Source organism: Dermacentor silvarum, chromosome 9 (genome assembly GCF_013339745.2).
Source record: "Dermacentor silvarum isolate Dsil-2018 chromosome 9, BIME_Dsil_1.4, whole genome shotgun sequence".
Classification (NCBI taxonomy): domain Eukaryota; kingdom Metazoa; phylum Arthropoda; class Arachnida; order Ixodida; family Ixodidae; genus Dermacentor; species Dermacentor silvarum.
This window is the reverse complement of record NC_051162.1, coordinates 166,189,724-166,209,328: the sequence shown is the minus strand read 5'-3', so window position 1 is coordinate 166,209,328 and position 19,605 is coordinate 166,189,724. Positions and strand designations below refer to the sequence as shown.

The 19,605-nt window shown below is 48.1% G+C and overlaps 1 protein-coding gene across 1 annotated transcript in view; it reads right to left on the bottom strand.

The window, feature by feature from the left end:
* LOC119465088 (uncharacterized) overlaps positions 1-19,364 on the bottom strand; it is a 67,057-nt gene extending 47,693 nt beyond the window's left edge. Inside the window, exon 1 of the mRNA XM_037725892.2 lies at positions 19,200-19,364. Coding sequence (XP_037581820.2) covers positions 19,200-19,319 — 120 coding nt within the window. The 5' untranslated portion in view covers positions 19,320-19,364. The remainder of the gene's footprint in view (positions 1-19,199) is intronic.
* Positions 19,365-19,605: the final 241 nt, after the last annotated feature.

The following is a 19,605-nucleotide window of genomic DNA, read 5'->3' as shown; positions in this document are numbered from 1 at the left end:
GGGGCTTTGGGGCAGATGCTTTGGTGTGCTATTTCTAAAACTCCCTGCGCTCTGCCTGAATGCATTGTATAACGCTTTGGTAGAATAAATTGGCAGCCACTTATTCAGGTGAAATGCTTCTCGAAACAACTTTTTAAAATTATTTCAGTGAGAGATTTGAAAAAAAATCCTGCTGCATATAGTTTTATATGCAGATTTTAAGTATGTCAGTGGTTTTTGTGTAGCTGCTATATTTTTTTTAGTTATGTCCTACACAGTGGCAAAGTATCTGCGGGCACTTTAATGTATATAACAGTTTCACAAGAATGATCGTGCTGTATCTTATTCAGCTCGTAGACCGCAAAGTGCCGATATCTACCCAAACAGCATGTAAAATTACTGAAACTATGCAAAAAATAGGACACTTGAAATAATTTTGAAAGATATTGCAATTTCAAGTAGATATTAGCATTCTATATACCTTAAGAGTGTGTAAGCCGAATCTCGTTAGTATCGGACAAATGTAAGTGCACAAAGTTATTTGCATGGGATTGTGAAAAAATTATTAAAGTGTACGGAGCTTTACTTGCATAGTCCCACTAAGTTTACATGTTTCGATAGATATCGGCACTTTGTCATCTACAAAGAGCTAAGTTAGCACAATGGTTTTTGTGAAAATTTAATACAGAAGAAACTGCCCGCAAAGATCATATACATTGTGCCATTGTTTAAGACATAACTGAAGAAATGTAGCAGATAAACAAAAATAACATATATGAAATCAGCTTGAAGAACCCTCTAATTGGCTTAATTTTCAAACCTCTAGTACAAAAAAATAAAAGAAAATCATTTTGAGTAGCATTTCCCTTGAACACATGATTTAATAAACAAAACGTGTCCCTTGCTATAGTCGCCTTTAACATAGTGACACAACTTCTATATAATCACATGAAGCGCTTTAGATCACAAGAACTTTATATGAGTGATGTGCAAATGCATTTACTGAGAGTAAATTACAGTCGTTATGTAATCTGCTCTTAGGATGACTTGGGATGAGTAAAAGAAGCCTTCCTCATGTCTCTACTTTCTGCATGTGTCTTTCAGCTTTTTCTGTATGTGTCTTTTACAGCTGCATGTGTGCAGCTGAGTTCAGTTTAGTTACCACCTGGTCTGCTTCCTTCCTTGTCCTCATGATTCATGCGCTATCTTTGTCATGCAAAATGCAGCTACCTGTGCTACATATTTTGCCAGCATGATTGATTTATGGCAAGTCTTGTATTAGTGCGTATTGCAATCAGTGAAATTGTTGGTGTCTTAAAAAACTTAGTCCTAAAAAACCATGTTTAGGTCAACTTCAATAAAATGTTTAGCTTAAATATTGCTGTATGTTTTTGTAATATTGTCAGTTTTAAAGTTTGTATCCACTGTTGCAGATTGTATGAAAGAATAAAATTGATGCACAACTTTTTAATATGGTGTTTTTCAGATCAATTTTCAACTCAAGCTAAGAAACATGCATGAGTTGTGTGGGAAAAGTGCCAACAAGAGTACCATAAGGTAAGACAGCTGTTTTTACTGTTAAATTGGATTATCGATTTCCAACCAGTTGCTGTCTTGAATTTTGTACTGCATAGATTATGTAATCTAAGTTGGAATATTGTTTTTATTGCACTTCATTATCTGGTTCTCCTTTTTGCACCAGTGTAGCCCTTTGTTATATTTCATGTGTACATTATTTGCATAGGAGGTTACATCCTAAGTTCTAAATAGAAATATGTCTGAGGGAACAGTGAAATAGGTTTAGCTTAAGAACCTTTCGACAATATAAAATTATGACTTGTGTTGGGGTGAATCGAACTTTTGCATGAGTGACATACAATTTTATGGTGTCATGGTTCAGAGTGACATTGCAGTGTCATCCACATACAGCTGCAAGGTGCATATTGGGTGTTTCTTTAAAACTGTTTCCTTGGTTGGCCATTGATTCCAGTTTAATAGTAAAGAGAACTGTCTGGTGTTCATGGTGATTCTCTGCTGACTGATACATTTGACACTTCCAGAAGGCGGGATCAAATCCCGGCCACGGTGGCAGCATTTCGATGGAGGCGAAATGCAAAAACGCCCATGTGCTTGCGTCGTAGTGCACGTTAAAGAACCCCAGGTGGTCAAAATTAATCCGGAGCCCTCCACTACGGCGTGCCTCATAATCAGAACTGGTTTTGGCACATAAAACACAAAAAAGAAGACACTTCCAGAAGACAATAACAAAATGACGGAATAATCACTTTTTGTTGCTAACCTCCCTTGTGCTTAGCTATGGATTCATTATTATTCTATGTTGTCTTTTCACGATAGTCACTTTGCACTGTCGGCAAAAATTTGTGACTCATTTCGAAAAGCGGCTCGACACTGCCAGCAGAGAGTCGAATGACTTACATGGATTGGTTAGATTACTCTATTTGCAAGAGTCCTGCACCAAGCACCAGGGGTATCGCGACACATACAAATGGAGTCATCAGACTCGGCAAGAATAGTTACCTGATTCCTTCAACAGTGGTCATGTGACCCTTTATCTTGAGTCGTCTGACTCACCTAGAATAGTTAACAGACTCCCTTAGCAGTAGTCATGTGACCCTCTATCTTGAGTCGTCTGACTCATCTAGAAGAGTTAACAGACTCCCTCAGCAGTAGTCTTGTAACCCTCTTGAGAGGGTCCAGGAGACTACTAGAAAAGAGTGTGCAAGACTACTGCGTCAGGAGTTAAGTAACCACCTTGTATACATCACAGATAGTCTTCGGACTCTCTGGCGAAAGGGAGTTCGGGTGTCTCCCCCAAAGTGTGTCATATATGTGGCGAGTCCAGACTCTTCGAGTCAAGCCGTTGGTTTCAGGGTGGTAACTGGAGGTTGTCTTGTGGGTGGTGCCGGAGGCTCGGAGCAATTCTTCTACAATTTGTGAAAGGAAAGCCTTTCCACGGTCGCTAAGGATGACACGAGGAGCACCGTGACGCAGGATTAATGCTTGGAGTATAAACGCAGCCACTACAGAAGCCGACGCCGAAATCACGCAACCTGTTTCGGCGTAACGTGTCAAGTGGTCGACGGCTGTCACTATCCATCGATTGCCGGTGAGAGTCGTGGGAAGGGGACCATACAGGTCAATGCCAACGACTTCAAATGGTGCCGACGGACACGGGAGTGGTTGGAGCTCTCCACTTTGACCTGATGTGGGTAGCTTTCGAAGCTGGCAAATGGCGCAGGAAGCGACGTACCGCGCTACACTTGTGGATAAGCCAGGCCAGTAGAAGCGACCTTTGATGAGGTCGTACGTTTTCTGGAAACCAAGGTGACCAGCAGTCATGTCGTCGTGATAGGCCTTAAGGACATGCGCGCGAAGAGAGCGAGATAGAACAGGCACCCAGCGTTGACCGTCAGGGTGATAGATATGGCGGTACAGGGCGCAGTTGTCGAGCTTGAATTGCGTCAGCTGTCGACGAAGGCGGGCGTTGGGCGGGCGCGAAGTTCCCTGAAGGCGGTCTATGATGCGTCGACAGTAGGAGTCAGCGAGTTCGTGAGATATGAGCGATGCATGATCATCAGAAGGAGTCTGGTCAATAGCGGTTCAAGACAACACATGCGGAGAAGGACGGTCCGAAAGCTTGTCGCGGAAGGTAGGGGCAGAACCATGGCATGGCGTCGTAGGAAGGGGGCAGCGAGGAAGCGCATCTGCGTCCTGATGCTTTTTACCACACTTGTAGATAATAGCGAAGTCGTATTCTTGAAGACGGATAATCCAGCGACCAAGGCGTCCAGACAAGTTCGTGAGCGTGGAAAGCCAACATAAGGCATGGTGGTCCGTAACAATGGTAAAATGGCGGCCGTGAAGATAAGGTCGAAACTTCTGTACCGACCAAACGACAGCGAGGCACTCCTTCTCAGTGATGGTATAATTCTTCTCGGTGTGCGTCAGTACGCGGCTTGCGTAGGCGACGACCCGCTCACGTAAAGACTCATCTCGCTGTAGGAGAATACCACCGATGCCATGACCACTAGCGTCCGTATGTAGGAGTGTGGGTGCGGTTTCATCGAAATGGCGAAGTACTGGTTCAGATGTGATGGAGTTTTTCAGATGGGTAAACGCTGATTCGCATTCGGGAGACCACTCAAAGGGAACACCCGACCCGAGTAATTTGTGCAACGTGGCAGCTATTCAGGCGAAGTCACGTATCAAGCGGCGAAAATAAGAAGCGAGGCCAAGGAAACTGCGCAAATGTTTGGTCCGTTCGGGGCGAGGCAAGTGAAGAACCGCTGAAACCTTATCGGGATCAGGACGAATGCCGTCCTTGCTCACAATGTGACCCAAGACCTTAATTTTCTTGCTGGCAAAACGGCACTTGTTTGTGTTCAGCTGTAGGCCAGCGTTGGCAAGGCACGTGAGAACTTCGTCCAGTCGTTGCAGGTGTTGAGAGAAGGTGGAAGAGAAAACAACAATATCGTCGAGATAACACAAGCAAATCTTCCACTTTAGGCCACGCAGAACGTTGTCAATCATGCGCTCGAGTGTTGCGGGTGCATTGCAGAGGCCGAATGGCATTAAGTTGAACTCGTAGAGCCCATCTGGTGTTGAAAACGCAGTTTTTTTTATCGTCCTCATGCACTGGTATCTGCCAGTAGCCTGAACGCAAATCAATACTCGAGAAGTACTCGGCATTCTGCAGTGAATCCAAGGCATCGTCTATGCGCGGCATAGGGTACACATCCTTGCGCGTGAGCTTGTTGAGTGCCCGGTAATCAACGCAAAACCGGACAGAGCCGTCTTTTTTCTGAACTAGAACGACGGGGGATGACCAAGGACTAGCGGAGGGGCGTATTATCCCCCGTTGCAACATGTCGTCGACGTTTTCTTCAACGACTTTCCGCTTGGCGAGAGAAACACGATATGGTCGACGGCGAACAATGGACCCGCCATCTGTTTCTATCCAATGCGTGATGACGGAAGTCTGTCCCAATGAAGTGGCATGTGCGTCAAACGAAGTTTCATACTTTTTTAGCAAAGCAAGCAACTGCTGTGACTGTGAAGAGGTCAGGTCGGAAGTGTTGGCAGCTTCAAGGGCAGAGAGAGGCGCGGAACGTCCAACAGAAGCCATTTCAACAGAAACAACAGAGAGATGCTCGAATTTAGTGACGCAAGCCAACGTAGTGCTCTTAGGGCTCAGAAGTTTTTCGGGTGTCGGGTTGGTAGCGCAGATGAATACGGAGCCATTCTCAAGCCGGACCAGCCCTGATGCAAAGACTATCCCTCTGCTGAGACAGTGCGCAGATGGTTGTACGAACACGTCACCATGGTCAATGACATCCGACGCGATTGCAACAATTCGCTGATGGCAAGGAAGTAGCTCGGTGTCTTCTGCAGCAAGCAAACGAAGTGGTGCGTCATCTGTATGAAGCGAATAGGCGGTGTCGTTCATGTTAGATAGAAGCGGACGCCGTAGAAAGAAAATCCCATCCTAATATCAGCTGCTGGGTGCAGGAACTGAGCACGGCGAATTGTACATAATGCAGAATTCCATCAATGGAGACACGAACAGTGCACATGGTGGCAGGTCGAATCGCGTTCCCTGGAGCAGCGAGTAGCGTAGGTCCATCATAAAGAGTGGTAACTTTCCTGAGGCGCGAACACAAATCACGGTGAATAATTGACAAACTAGCGCCAGTGTCTATGAAAGCTTCCACGTGTACTCCTTCTACGAAAACAGATAGCGTGTTATGCGGACGCGCTGGAGGAATTTCTGTCCTGTCGAGCAATGCAGCTTTTCCTCCAAAAGCTGCATAATTTAGTTTTCCGGGCGACGGTCGGCGAATGGAGAGGCTGGTCGAAGTGGCGGGGTAGAGCGACGAAGGGGTGACGGCGAGCGGCGTCTGGCAGGACGGTAGCTAGAAGGCGTCGCGGAGGTTGCAGCTGGTGACGGCGAGCGGTCGGAACGCGGCGCATAAGGACGACGTTGAAAAGAGGCCCCAGCACAAAAGTCATCCCGTTCGTAGGTGTCAAATCCGCGCCGTTCGTCTTGCTGCCGCTTGTGACAGAAACGTGCGATGTGGCCACGATATCCACAGTAGTAACACATAGGTCGGGTTGGACGCCATGGCGGAAAGTAAGCTTGGTTTGGTGTGCTGGTAGACATCGAAGCCAAGTGCGTCTGCGCTGGATTCGGAGGCATCGATGGCACGAAGGCTGGGGCAGCTGCGGCTACCTGCGCGTATGTTGGTGGGGGCCTAGGGACTAGAGGGTCCGTATACGCAGTACCCGCCATAGACGCCAACTCCTCCTTGACAACGTCACGCAATGTGGTACTGGGGGTGTGGGCAGGAATTGGACCTGCCGAGAAGCCAAGAGACTGCAGCTCTTCTCGTATGATTGCGCGGACCATTGCGCGCAACGAGGAATCGGTGATAGGGTTGTTGTCAGGGGTGTCCGGGGGCGGCAATCGGACAGATTCGAGTTCGTCGAGGCGCTGGCACGTAGCTACAATATCAGCGACGGTAGCCGGGTCCTTGATTGCCAACGCATTGAAGGCAAGAGGCCCAATGCCTTTTAGTATGTGGCGTACTCTGTCTGATTCGGCCATGGAAGCGTTGACGCGTCGACACAGAGCGAGGACATCCTCTATATACGAGGTATATGACTCGCCGAGTTGTTGTTTGCGAGTGTCTAGTGTCTTCTTCGCGATGGCGGAACGAACAGCCGGAGTACCAAAAACCTGTAGGAGCTGCTGTTTGAAAATATTCCAGTCGGTGAGGGTCGATCTCGTGGTTGAAAAACCAAGTCTTCGCTACGCCCGTGGGCTAGAAGGAGACGTGGCGTAGCTTCATCACCTCGTTCCAGTGATTAGCAGAACTAACCCGGTCGTAGTTGTCAAGCCAATCCTCCACATCTTCACCACGGAAGCCAGCGAACAGATGGGGGTTGCGCTGGGGCCCACTGACGATCCAAGATGGAGAGGCTGCGGCAGGCGGAGCCAATATTGTAGACGTAGAAGTGCCCGATGGCTCGTCCAGCGGCATGTTGGCGGACAGCTGGCACAAACGGCGACCTGAGCGAAGCTCCAGGAGGTAGAGCGGGCGAGCAGAGGACGGGGGACCGAGGATCAACCTCCCCCACTTGCGACGTAGCGTTTACACGACCTTTAATACGCCCCGAAGACGCGGCGGACCGATCACACTCGAGGCACAGATCAGTCTGAAGATGAGTCCCCACAAGCGATGAAGACGACGAAGCCGATGAGATGATGAACATGTGCAGCCAACGAAGAAGTCACTAAGAAATTCCCACAATATATATATATAAGTGACACGTCATGTCGCTTGCGCTTAAATACCCGCATTTAGCGTGCCACTTCGCTACCAAACCTGCCCTTATTAAGGCACCTACGCCTGCTGAAACGCAGTTTTGAGCCACTGTCAGTAATTCTACTGCAGTCCTGCTTTCGCAAGACCCGTAAGAGGGAACAGTGCGAGGGCTAATTTATTTTTGAATTCAAGACATTAGCAGCCGGCATCAATGAGGGCCCTGAAAAGCTATCCTGCCTCAAAGCAGTAACATCAGGAGGAAACTGTTCTAAAGAAGTATGAACAACCTCAAACCATAGCTATATTGGCACCATGCCTGTTGAAAACGACCGTATTCGTAAAAAAAGCTTACCGATTGTTTTCTAAATATGAAGATTATTATCAACACCCAGGATGTTGCGCATGTATAGCCTAGGCTGGTGGTAGGGTATCGCACTATGGTGCTCTGTTGGGGTCGGGCACGAACGCCAGTAACGGATTCGGCATGGAGCAGGCTGTGGGTGCTGACGGAGAGGCGGGCTCACTACGCAGCATGAACGGAGTTGTCTCTCGAAGGGACGTCTGGCAGAAAGACAACTTGCAATCTGGTGATGGGTCGACCAGTGGGGCGAACGGTATAGGCGATAAGGTTTTTGAGATGGCGTGCGGCGTGGTGGCCGGTGTTTGGTCTGCGGTCACACTATTGTCACGGGCCGCCTATGGTGTCGAGAAAGATGAAGTTCTCTTTCTACGTGAAAAGCATGCGCGTACTCGGACGACAAAGACCATTGGGGAAAGCCTGCGGGCAACTTGGTAGCACACCTGTCGATCCACGGCGCAGCATCGGCGCAAGTCAAGGGAAGGAGGCTTGCCTGATGATGATGGCAAATGGGTACATTTAGAGACGTGGTCGTTGCGGCATTGAGGGTGTTGGCGGAGACGGAACGGGTGAGTCTGGGTCGCACTCCGTGAGCGAGACGTACCGGACTCCGTAGTGATCAAGTACTGCAGTGTGCAGAACGTCGTAGGACCGCGGGCTGGTGGACGGCACGTCTAAAAAGGAAGGAATTTCGCTGGGAGGGCGTCAAGAAGGACGGCGTATTTTACCAGTTGTGCCGTGACGCCATTCAGCTGCACGATAACGCTGAGCTGGGCAAACCATCCTCCTGACCAAAACGGTGGACCTGGTGGGTAGAACCGCGGAAGATCCTTGGCAGCGGGTCGTTCGGCGGAAGCCATGTTCTCCTTGGTCAACATTGTAGGAAAACGACGCGACGACGGCCAAGGAGACGTGCCGTCGTTCCTATAGTTATTTAAGAGAGAGGAACGGCCAGTACGGTCCAGAACAAGAGCGATACTGCTCCTGATTAGAACTCCACACTTATCGCGGCCGCTGCATGTAGCCGTATAATAGCATAACATGTTTTCATTACACATGGTTTCAGCAAGCGACAAAATGTGAACCAATTGAGTGAAGTTTCACCAGACGAGACTCTTTTGGGTCTTTGGCCTTGTGCAAACAGCGCAACCTTGATTACAAAAGCACCTGTAGTCATTCTACAAACTACAGGGCTATACACATGAGTTTGGAAATATTGTAGCTTTGTGTACTTGTATATTCGCCCCACTTTCTGCCATTATTATCAACATCATCATCATTCACTTTTCTCCCCGGCCCTTTTCGCCAGTGTGGTGTACCAGGCGAGAGCGAGCTATTGCTCAGCCCGCCCTCTCTGCATTTATTTTTATAATATTCTTTCTCTCTCTTTCGAACAAATTCTCATGTCACAAACAATAGCATAGCCCGTGGCCCAAATAGCTGCAATGAATTCGTTGCATAAAACTATAAATTGGAGTAAATAAGTATAGCCTACATAATTATTGGCATTCTGAAACTGCTGCGGTCTCACAGTTGCTGCATGGCACGGAACTGGACGAATGACTTTAGTATGGCAGTTGTGTAATGTAAATGGTGGCCCACTGTTAATAGGAACAATCTACGGTACGTCTTTCACTTTGCTGACGCCAGAGCTGCAAGTAGCTTCGGAAGCAATATTAGTACAGTGCACAGATGCGTAGAGAGGAGTCACATCTAGCAACCACAAGTTATCTGCTGCAAGTCACGGCAGCTGTGTTCTTGAGAGAGATAAAAATCTGGACACGCTCGCACGCAAATGATCTCATGAACCGAGGACTTATCTGCCCATAAGCATCCACTCCTTTCCTTCTATTCGTTTTTCTTCAGATCTATACCTTCACCTCTTCATACTTATAGAGTATGTGCAGGAGTACCTTTCTCTAGGTCAATTACTCACAGTCGACTCTGATCATCAGAAGGAAAGTTACAGAAGGATAAAAATGGGTTGGAGTGCATATGGCAGGCATTGCCAAATCCTGACTGGAAGCTTACCACTGTCGTTAACAAGAAAAGTGTACAATCATTGCATTGTACCTGTGCATCAGCAACGTTGAGGTTCTTGGAGAAACTTGGAAACTTGGAGAAACTTGGAGGACCGCGCAATGAGCTGTCCTTAGCTCTTTGCGCGAAAACATCAAAAATTGTCAGGCGTAACGTGAAGAAACAGGACAAGAATGGTGTGGCTCAGCGATAGCTGATATTGTAGTTGACAATAAGCGAAAAAAAATATACGGATCCTACGCACTATGGAAACCGGATGTAAGCGAAACTTTCTGTGCTGTTTGCTTTGATTGACGATAATAAGCGGTGATGTGGACTGCGAGGGGTTCATTTCTTCAGCGTTTAGTCTAATACAAGAATAGTGAGCTGATGTTAAACGTTACCTTGCGTGTGCCACTGCCGTTCGTCTGCTTAATAAGCCGAGCACACAGATGACCGTCAGATGATCGGACACCGCCAATAATCAAGCGTTGGCTTTTTTCAAAGAGATAAGCTTCCAGCCACTTAAGAGCTATGTTGGTTTGTTAAAACAGCTTTTGTTGCAACAAGGTATAAAATACTGTATCGAATGCTTTTAGGAAGTCTGAAAATTTGCACTAAACCTGCATACAAGAGTTACTAAATGCTGCAATATCATGGCAAAATTCGATCAATTAAGTGTCGCAAGAAAGCCGGCCGCGGAGTCATGTTGCGTAGGACTAAAACGCTATTTTAGTGAAGCAGTGCCCTTATATTTGTATAGAAGACATGTTGCAATGGCTTACACGCAACGCTTGTGAGTAAAATAGGCCTGTAGTTGCACGTTGTCGTTTTTGTACCGCTTCAATAAATTGGAATAACATTTGCAGTTTTTTACTCTAAAGGCAGAGCCCCTACCGGGAGGGATGTTTTAAACAGCAGAGTTAAGAAAGGGGCCGCAGACAATGCGCAGCTCTTAGGCACAAATTTTGAAATATAGTAAGGACCTGGAGCGTAGTGAACGTGTACCTTCCGTTGTAATCATACGGTTCCATCTTCAGACAGTTCAATTTCCCTCATCTGTGTTAACTCTCTGACGTCATGCAATCCAGTAACCTCGACATTCGAGCGTGGAAACAAAGAAATAAAACGAGCACTGAAGGCTTAATTCTGCTTTTGCCAAAGTATTTGCGCCGTAGACTTTTTTGTCCATTACGTAAAGGATAGCCTCACCGGAATGCTTTTTGGTTTTTACATATTTCCACAAGTCCTTAGGGTTAGTTTTCATTTTTGGTAAAAAGATTACAAAGAAACGTGTTATGGGCACTGCGCATCATTTTAAGCATGAAATGCGTTTAGCTCCAGTGGTCGGTGACTTTCCAGTGAACTTGAGCTAAAAGCCAGAGCCGTTACCCGGGCACTCAAACGAGAACATTCGGGTATCGTTGCGAGAGCAAAACGATATCATTCAGGCAACCAGTCAATAGTTAAGAAAATGTGGTCTCTGGCCCCAAACCCTTAGTACAGGACCACTTACATACACGAGTCACTGCCCAAACAAGTTACAAAAAATATTGCTTCCGAGTTCTCCATATTATTTGTTCACAATATCACTTAACCTGTAACTTCTAGTATGCTGAACTTTTATTTGACATTTTCAATAGCGACATTAAAAAGGCAAATACAAGGCACCATAAACTTAATTGTCATCTTTAGGCACTGAGACAGGGTTGCCTCTTTTGAACGCCAGCGGTCCGTGACTCCGTGAGCTCCGCAGCACGAGATTTGCGTTGCCTCGAGAGATGGCGCCACGCAGCTTCAGGCTCTTTTCTTCTAGCTGAGAAGTGCGCTCTGTACCCCTGGCGCCTTTAGCTGCCTGTCGTGCTGCGTTCAGCCGGTTTGCTTCTTCTAGCTGGGCAGCGTCCATAGAAGCTGTGCATAGTATGGCGTGGTGCGCTGTGATGAGGCTTGCCGTTGCAAACATATGCACTACACCCATTTTAAGATTGTGGCTAGTATAATCTCCAACCAATCGGCTTTGCCGGCAGCCATTTCATGCTTACATCTACTCTCTATTACGGGAGAGTCAGCAATTTATTGCTTTTGCTTGGCTCATTTACTGCATCTTTAGTACAATGTAGGATCGGGTGCTTTCCAATACTTACGAAAGATTCTTTTTTTTTTGCTTACTATCGTACACGAGTTTCATTTTAATCCACGGCTTATCGTTTGGGCGCTGGGATGTAATGACACGCGAAGAGACCAAGGTTTGTGTTAAGGACTATATTTTAGTTTTAAAAGGTTCCACATTGCATTTATATCCAGGCAAGGACTGAGAAATCTAAACACTGAAAGAAAAGCATCTATACCTTGCGACAACTCTTTTTGGCACCACGGCAAAGGCTAGGCGCTTCGGCTCTGTAGCCTTGGCCGTGCTGCCACAGAAATTTGTCGCCAGGTATAGTTCGCAAGATAATGATGTATAATCCCCATTTCATATAAAGAGACATTACGTGGCTGCACAGAGCGAAAATAACTAGTGGTGCAGTACATCTTGGTGACGACAACGTCATGATCACTGAGACCAGGTATCGAGGTAATGAGAGACGCAAGGTCAAGTTGACTCCAAACGAATAAATCAAGTACACTTGCACTGTTAGCCGAAACCCAAGTTGGTTTTTCGAAAAAAAAAACTGAACAAGCAATGAGCATTTGTCGTTTCTCGGAAGGCAGTATACAGGGGGATGGATTGCCCAGCACTGGAGTAAAATGCTGCCATGTCACATCTGGTAGATTTAAATCACCTGCGAACACTACGTAAGCACGTTGCCTGTAAGGTTAGCAGGATGTTGCTTAAATTAAAAAGGGGCTGAGGTCTACTCGAAGTGGGTGGTCTGTAGCAAAAACTGAATGCCACAGTCGAGGCATTGTTCAAGACTACTTTGCACTAAACAGTTTCAGTTGAGTCAGCTTCAATGTCAGGGAGCTAGATATTGTATTGGGAAAGACAACAATAACACCCACGCCATGTGCATTTCTACCGCTCCTGTAGAAAGTGAAGCCAGTTGGAAAAACTTCATTGTCAGTTATTGTGTCGTCTAACCAGGATTCAGTGCCAAGTACTACATGTGGCTTGTCGTTTCTAAGAGGGTGGCAAATTGAATAATTTTATTTTTTAAGCTGCGCCACTTTACAATACACAGAATGCCATTAGGTCTGGCTGGTTGTCTAGAAACTGAGACTTGCTTTTTGGGTTGCTATGGATAAAGTTTTGTTCATGTTGTAAGTTTCCGCACTAAAAATAAAAGGTAAACAAAAACTTTTGTCTCTGTAGTCGAACTTTCGAGCTATAGTCCTCACTAATAGCAAAATTTGTTGCTTTCAGCCTCGACGCATTCCGAGAACGCGTTGCCTCTCTTTAAATAAAAGAAACTTAGCTATGATACGTTTGTTTTTCGCTGTCGCGTAGCGACCGAGTCTGTGAGCCCTTTCAAGCGCATCATCAGGAATGGTGACTTAATTTTTTCCTCAAATGATGTCACGAGTAATACGCATGCGGCGCGAGAAAGAAGAGGAGGACGATGTGCACGGAGCGTTCCGAACAGCACGAGGCCTCGAGGCGCGTGACCCGAGGCGTAATCGAGGGTGAACAGAGGCTGAGCGGGGATTATCGACGTGCTTCTGGGCCAGGAAGGTCGCATCATCAGCAACGCAGTGGCGACGGGAGACTTGGAGGTTCAGTCGAGTCCGTGACGCTGGCAGTCCAGGGTGCGTCCGTCGACCTCGGCGAAGTTCGAGTTAGGCTCCTTGGACTGGCTCCAGTCTCTCACGGTGGGGCCGGACACTCCAGAGAAGAACCCCCTTCATCGGCAGACCAGCGCGTTCGATGGTCTCCTGGGCGCCACGCCGGCACTCACAGAAGAAGTTGCGGCTTACCCCGCTGTGAGGCCTAACCAGGTAGGGCCTAGATGCCACGTTACTGACAGAGTTCGGGACATCGACATCTAAGACGGACGAGTTGACTAGCCGACATCAAGGCAGCAACGGTTAGGCAACAGTCGGCAAGAGCACATACTTTGAGGAAGATCCGACAAGATTCCGGCCGGGAAGATACGTGCAACGGCGAAATCAGTAAGAACGATCCTTCTTGTAGCGTCGCAATCTGAGGCTAGGGTTGCCTGACTTTTGTGGAGGAAACGCCCAGAAATAATGTAGGGGGAATTAAGGGAATTTTTAGTGGTTTTTAGGTTATACATTCGTTAGTATTTTTTCCTTCAATGTGTTTTAGTTTGAGCTTCATTTTGAGTTATGCGTTCGCGTGCAAAAAAAAAATCGGCTTGCTGCGTTACCATGCGTCTCCTAACCTCATCTCTCATAGCACCCGCACGCTCCCGAGATCGGTGACAAAAAAAACACGACAAATGGCAAGCACCTTAGCCTCCGAATCTTGCCCAGTTTTACTAGCTGCATCTTGGAAGCCAAAAAAAGATAAGGTTATTTCTTCAAGATATGTTTTCCATATCATCTTCTAATTCCTGAGTTTCGAATAAGTGACAGCACGTTTGTCGGGTTGCGCAGCTAGTTGATTCGCTTTATCTTTTAACGGAAGCACCGATGGCAAATTATTTTCAAAAGTATTGATTTTGTCCTGCATTTTCGAAAAGCATTGCTCGAGTGCCTCTTGCCGTGTCGCGAGAGGACGAAGTTCTCTAAGTATTTATGTTGGCTTTCGTAGCACTGTAGAAATTGCCATGGCAGTTATAACATTTCTAAGACGAAAGCCTTGGGTGTCCATGTTCGCGGCGCCCTTGTCGGTGACCTTGGCGAAACTGAGCCATGACGAAAAATGGCCGAGGCCGCAAAAATACTCGCATTGACGTCACATTTCTCATGATGAAGGAAATAGGCGTAGCACATCAGAAACAGGACACAAGAAGAAGAACACAGACAACACATGTTTGGGTCTAACTTTCAACAACGAGTTTTTATTTCGCGATCACAGCATACATATATACCCTTCTCTCGCATGCAATTAACCGTGCTCCGAACAACCTGATAGCACCTCTCGCGACAAAATGGCAAGCTAGTAATAAAAAAAATCATGCCATCGTAAATTCCACTTCTTTTCCTGATAATGTGATGCACGGTTTGTATTTTCCAAGGAGGTTCTTGGAAACAAAGTAAATTAGTGGCTTTGAAAAGAGAACTTACTGCAGAAGTGATAACCGATGACATGCCCATTGCGTATCTATTCCTATTCGTTCCTGGCTTACTGTGAAGACCCATGGTACCCGAGCCGATACGGGTGCTCCAGAGCCCCCCCCCCCCTCCGGCTGGACCGCAAGCGTGAAATAGACGCGATGCGGACGGTCTTCAGAATTCAATGGAAAGTTAGGCGCTGGGAAAGTTCTTCTCTGGATATGCAGATGGGTATCTCCAGGTAGGCTGGCTTGAGGTGATCTATATAGACTGTCTCCTCGCATCCAGGCTGAGCAAGGACGAAAGTCTAGGAGGAACGGTGCAGAATCTGAAAGGGTCTGTCATAGGCCGGCGTTTCAGTCACCCGTATGCTATATCGCCGCTCACCAAACTCGAACGCGCGCAGGCGGCCACGTTTCAAATGCTACAAACGGACTCGTATCCGTCACGAGGCCAACTAAGTCACTACAACTCAGACATTTCGGCAAATTGTCCAGAGTGCCCCGAACTTTATTGCTCACTCTCGCACATGCTATGGCTATGTACCGTGTTACCAAAGGGCCCTCTCTCCAGTGAGCCCGAATGGGAAGAAGCCCTCAAAAATCCAGACCTCAAACTGCAACTCATGGCCGTCCAGAGGGCCTAAGAACTGGCGGAGCGTCACCACGTTCCCGTCCCGACTTGGGCGTCGCCTACGGTTTCGGCCAGAGGAGCGCCCTGTGTGGAATCTCCAACGGCTTAAAACTCCTCAGAACCTGAATACATTTCTTGACTGACTGACGATTACGATATTCTATAATGCGAATTTTCAGCGCAACAGTCTAGGTGTGTTGAATTCGTGATGTATTGTGGCAAATAATGTGATTCTGAACGACAGGGTGGTCTCTGCAGCGGCGCTGAGACTCCGCTCGGGTAACTCGTTTATGAGCAGCGGCAGGACGAAGCATTTCCACCGGTTGCGTCGCTCATTCTATAGCAAGGAAACGTGAACACGGGAACGCGTGTCTCCCACGGAGCGCATTCTCTAGCGGCAGCGCCACCGCAGGCGACGTAGCGCATGCGCAGTTGGTCCGAAGCCCACACCAGCGCTTTGTTTCCGCGCTCTGGCCGCATGCCTGATCGTCGCCGGCAGTCCGCTTTTTGCTGCGATAGCAATTATATGGACACTCCAAACGTCGTTGCCGGTGTCGTCGTCACCGTGAGGTTTTGTGTAAAGTCCACGGGCGATAGGATCGTCGCCGCGCGCTGTATGCTCTACGCTCTAGGTGTGAGTGAAAGCCTTCGAAGGTGAACCGCCGATCGCTGCTCAGTCGCGCACGCAAGCGAAAGAAACAGGAAGAAAGCGCGCGGACTTTCAATCGCGTGCAACACTGCGGAGGCAGGGTAGGGAGGAGGTGGGCGCGTTTTATTGCGCGCCGCCCGAGCCAGTACGCGTACCCGCCGGGCAGCAAGGCTCCGGGGGAGAGGGTATGTACGGGGGAGGCCGCGTACTACGCCGCCCACTCCCGCATGGGCGGCTTTATGTTGAAAGCCAACTGCGGTGGGGGCATAGTCCTTTTGTAGCGTTAGCTACACTGGCCTAGTCAAGCCCGTTTCGCGCGGCACATGAAGAGCCGTGCTGCGCATGCGCAAGAATCAGTGATGTCACACGGCTTGCGCACCGGAGCCACCGGAGCCGGCACCTCTCGCGCACTCCGCCACCGCCGCGCCCGACTCACCGCCGCCGGTCTGCGCATTCCTGAGGAGTGACGTCGTAGCCGTGGTAGACGCACTGGCGCCGGCGCGCGCTCGCTGTGCAGTCGCCGTGTGACACTGCGCTGGAGCCGCTGCGCTTCTGACTGGCGCTTGCCAGTGTGGTATAGCCATGGAGAAGGAGAGCGCAAATGCTGCTCAACAGCGCAGAAGAACGGAGAAGCTTGACTCATCGGATCCCGAAGTAGTTGCCTGGCAATTAGCGGTTGAGCGTAGGAGGAATGAACAGAAGAAGGCTATATACATGTGCCACATAATACGTATACCGCGTGTGTGTCATTGGAGCAGCAGTAAGCATGACAATCAAGCTAATCCTTGACAATCTAGACAACCAGGAAAGCTAAGAATAATCAGCTGAACCTTCGCTAACGCTACGTATATCCTGGCATAGCCGAGCTAAGCCACTGCAACTTTTTCCTTTTCCCTTCACTGTGTTTTTGCGGCTTAGTTCGCGCTAATGCGAGCGGCGAGACGAAGGCAAAGTTCCTCGCTGCTACTGTCGCGCTTACTCAGTACAGCGTTTTCACAGCGTGTTTCCGCGGTCATCGAGTGAGATGCGTTCATGTTTGCATATGTAGCCGTGACACCATGCTTGTTAATTTAATTACTACGCCTATGTTTACAAGTTTATACGGCCGATAATACTAATATACTTACTTCGTATGGCTGCCCACTAGCTTGCTATCGCAATGCTTCGCCTTTCGGGCGAAACTGTGACGTTTTGCTCGACCTTTCGTCATACCCTCCTCCGCTTTCCGCTTTATGCTGCCGCTGCACCCTCTTCTCTGCTTTTCTCCACGTGCCTCGTTGCTCTCGCCCCTTTTGTCATCGCCTGCTGCGCGCACCTTTCGCTGTCATTTTTCGCTGAGCCCGTTCGCTCGGTTACGCCGGGAACGCCGACGGTCGCCGCAGTAATGGGCTCCTAAGAACTACGCTGTAGAATATGTGTGCGAAATGTGAGGTCCGGGTGTTCGAATATGTGTTGCTTGGCTGACCTAGGTTGAAGGGGCAGTCGGACGCGGAAGCAGCCTTGGAGACATTCAAAATACGGTTGATGTTTAAGTGGTTGTTCTTCTGTGGCGAACAGGTTGGCGGGATGACGTAAGGGTGATCCAAAACAAGTTTGGCCGCAGAGCACCGAATGTTTCAACGAGGGACAGCTCGAAGGCCAAGCATTACCATCTGCAAGTGGTCGGGCAGTGCTCACGGTCCCGGCCTGCTATGAGGGGCGACTCCAGCGACCGATGAAGTTGCTACACCATACCGTTAGTTCAGGGATGGTAACCAGTAGTGTGACAGTGCTTGGCGCCACGAATGCAGCAATTTACAGCAAATAACGAGGATTCAAACTGCCGTCCGTGGTCTGTCGTTACAATGACTGGGCTGCCAAAACGCAAAATCCAGGCAAAGACGAAAGCGCGTGCTACCTTTTCCGCAATGATGACGATAATGGAGACAGACAAGGGCCAGCGTGTCAAACGGTCCACCACAGTCAAGAAGTAGTGATAGTCGTGTTGAGGAGGAAGCTGTGAAGCTATGTCAATATGCACATGGTCGAAGCGCTCATCTCGAGGCAGAAACCGCTGGTTTCTACATACAAGCAATGCATGTACGGGACCACTCACGAATGACCGCATTGGCGAGGTCCGACGTGGCGCTACATTACGGGGCGTTGAGTGGCCCGAATACTAGGACGAGCAATAGCATGCAGAGATTGGAAGATGGCCAGCCGGAACGTCGCAGGAATGAACGGGCACGGGACAGGCGCGGGCATACCACACTACAGTGAGCATGACGCAGGTGGGTGAAGGCAAGAGCGTGTGACGTAGGAAGTATTATTGAGTCGCTTCTTCTTCTTTCTGGGGTTTTGCGCGCCAAAACCAGTTCAGTTCTGATTATGAGGCACGCCGTAGTCGAGGGCTCCGGATTAATTTTGACCACCTGGGCTTCTTTAACGTGCACTACAACGCAAGCACACGGGGGTTTTTGCATTTCGCCTCCATCGAAATGCGGCCGCCGCGGCCGCGGGATTCGATCCCGCTACCTTGTGCTCAGCAGCGCAACGCCTTAGCTGACTGAGCCACCCGGGCGGGTATTATTGAGTCGCCTTGTAAGTTTATTCCTTGATAGGATTGAATGGCAATAGCACACAAAATTCGCGCTAATATTGAAAGTTCACGTAACTTTGTCAAGTGTTTTCTGTACTTTTCCCGGTGGTGAGTGTGACGATGGGAAGACGGTTTGATGACAAGAAGTTAGCGAAGTTAACTACACTGTTAGCATTATGGTCGCCCAAGGAAAAGGCGGGATGACATGGCAATTTTAGTTGCAAGTTTTTCGCATTTATCCTGGTAAAAATTGAGGGGGTGTACCCAAGGGCTTTTAAAAGATGCGTTTTGTATACCGTGCAATTTCATGGCTTAACCGCTTTGTAATCTATTATCAGTGCACGGAACGAAATGCGGCGGCCCTCATGCGCGGAAAGAAAATGTCATTCGTCAATAATCTCGTCTCTACATGCAAGCGTCACAATATTCACAAATTCATAGTCAATAAGCAAATCTTACCATTGGGAGGTTCAGAGGTCCATTACTATAGATGTTAACAAATTCAGTACTAAAGACAAAATAGAAAAGTATTGTAGCAATATTTGCCGAGCATACGGAGTTTTGAGCCCCAAGCTTCATGTCGGATGGACGCTATCTGCGTAGGTGTTCACTTATCTGAGGCTTACGCAGAAATATAATACATCGCAATCTCGCAAGCGTTCGATGTATTGCTGCTGCCGTGTATGACTGCATATATGTGTTTTGCCGCACTTTTGTCTCTTGCACGGCTGTCACAAATTATCCAGCCTAAAATGATGTGCTAAATTCAGCGCTCGTAATATTTCTTCGTAGCCCAGTTATTTATGGCTTATGTTACAGAATAATGAGCGTGGCATTTTAGTGCCACTTTTTCTAGAAATATTTT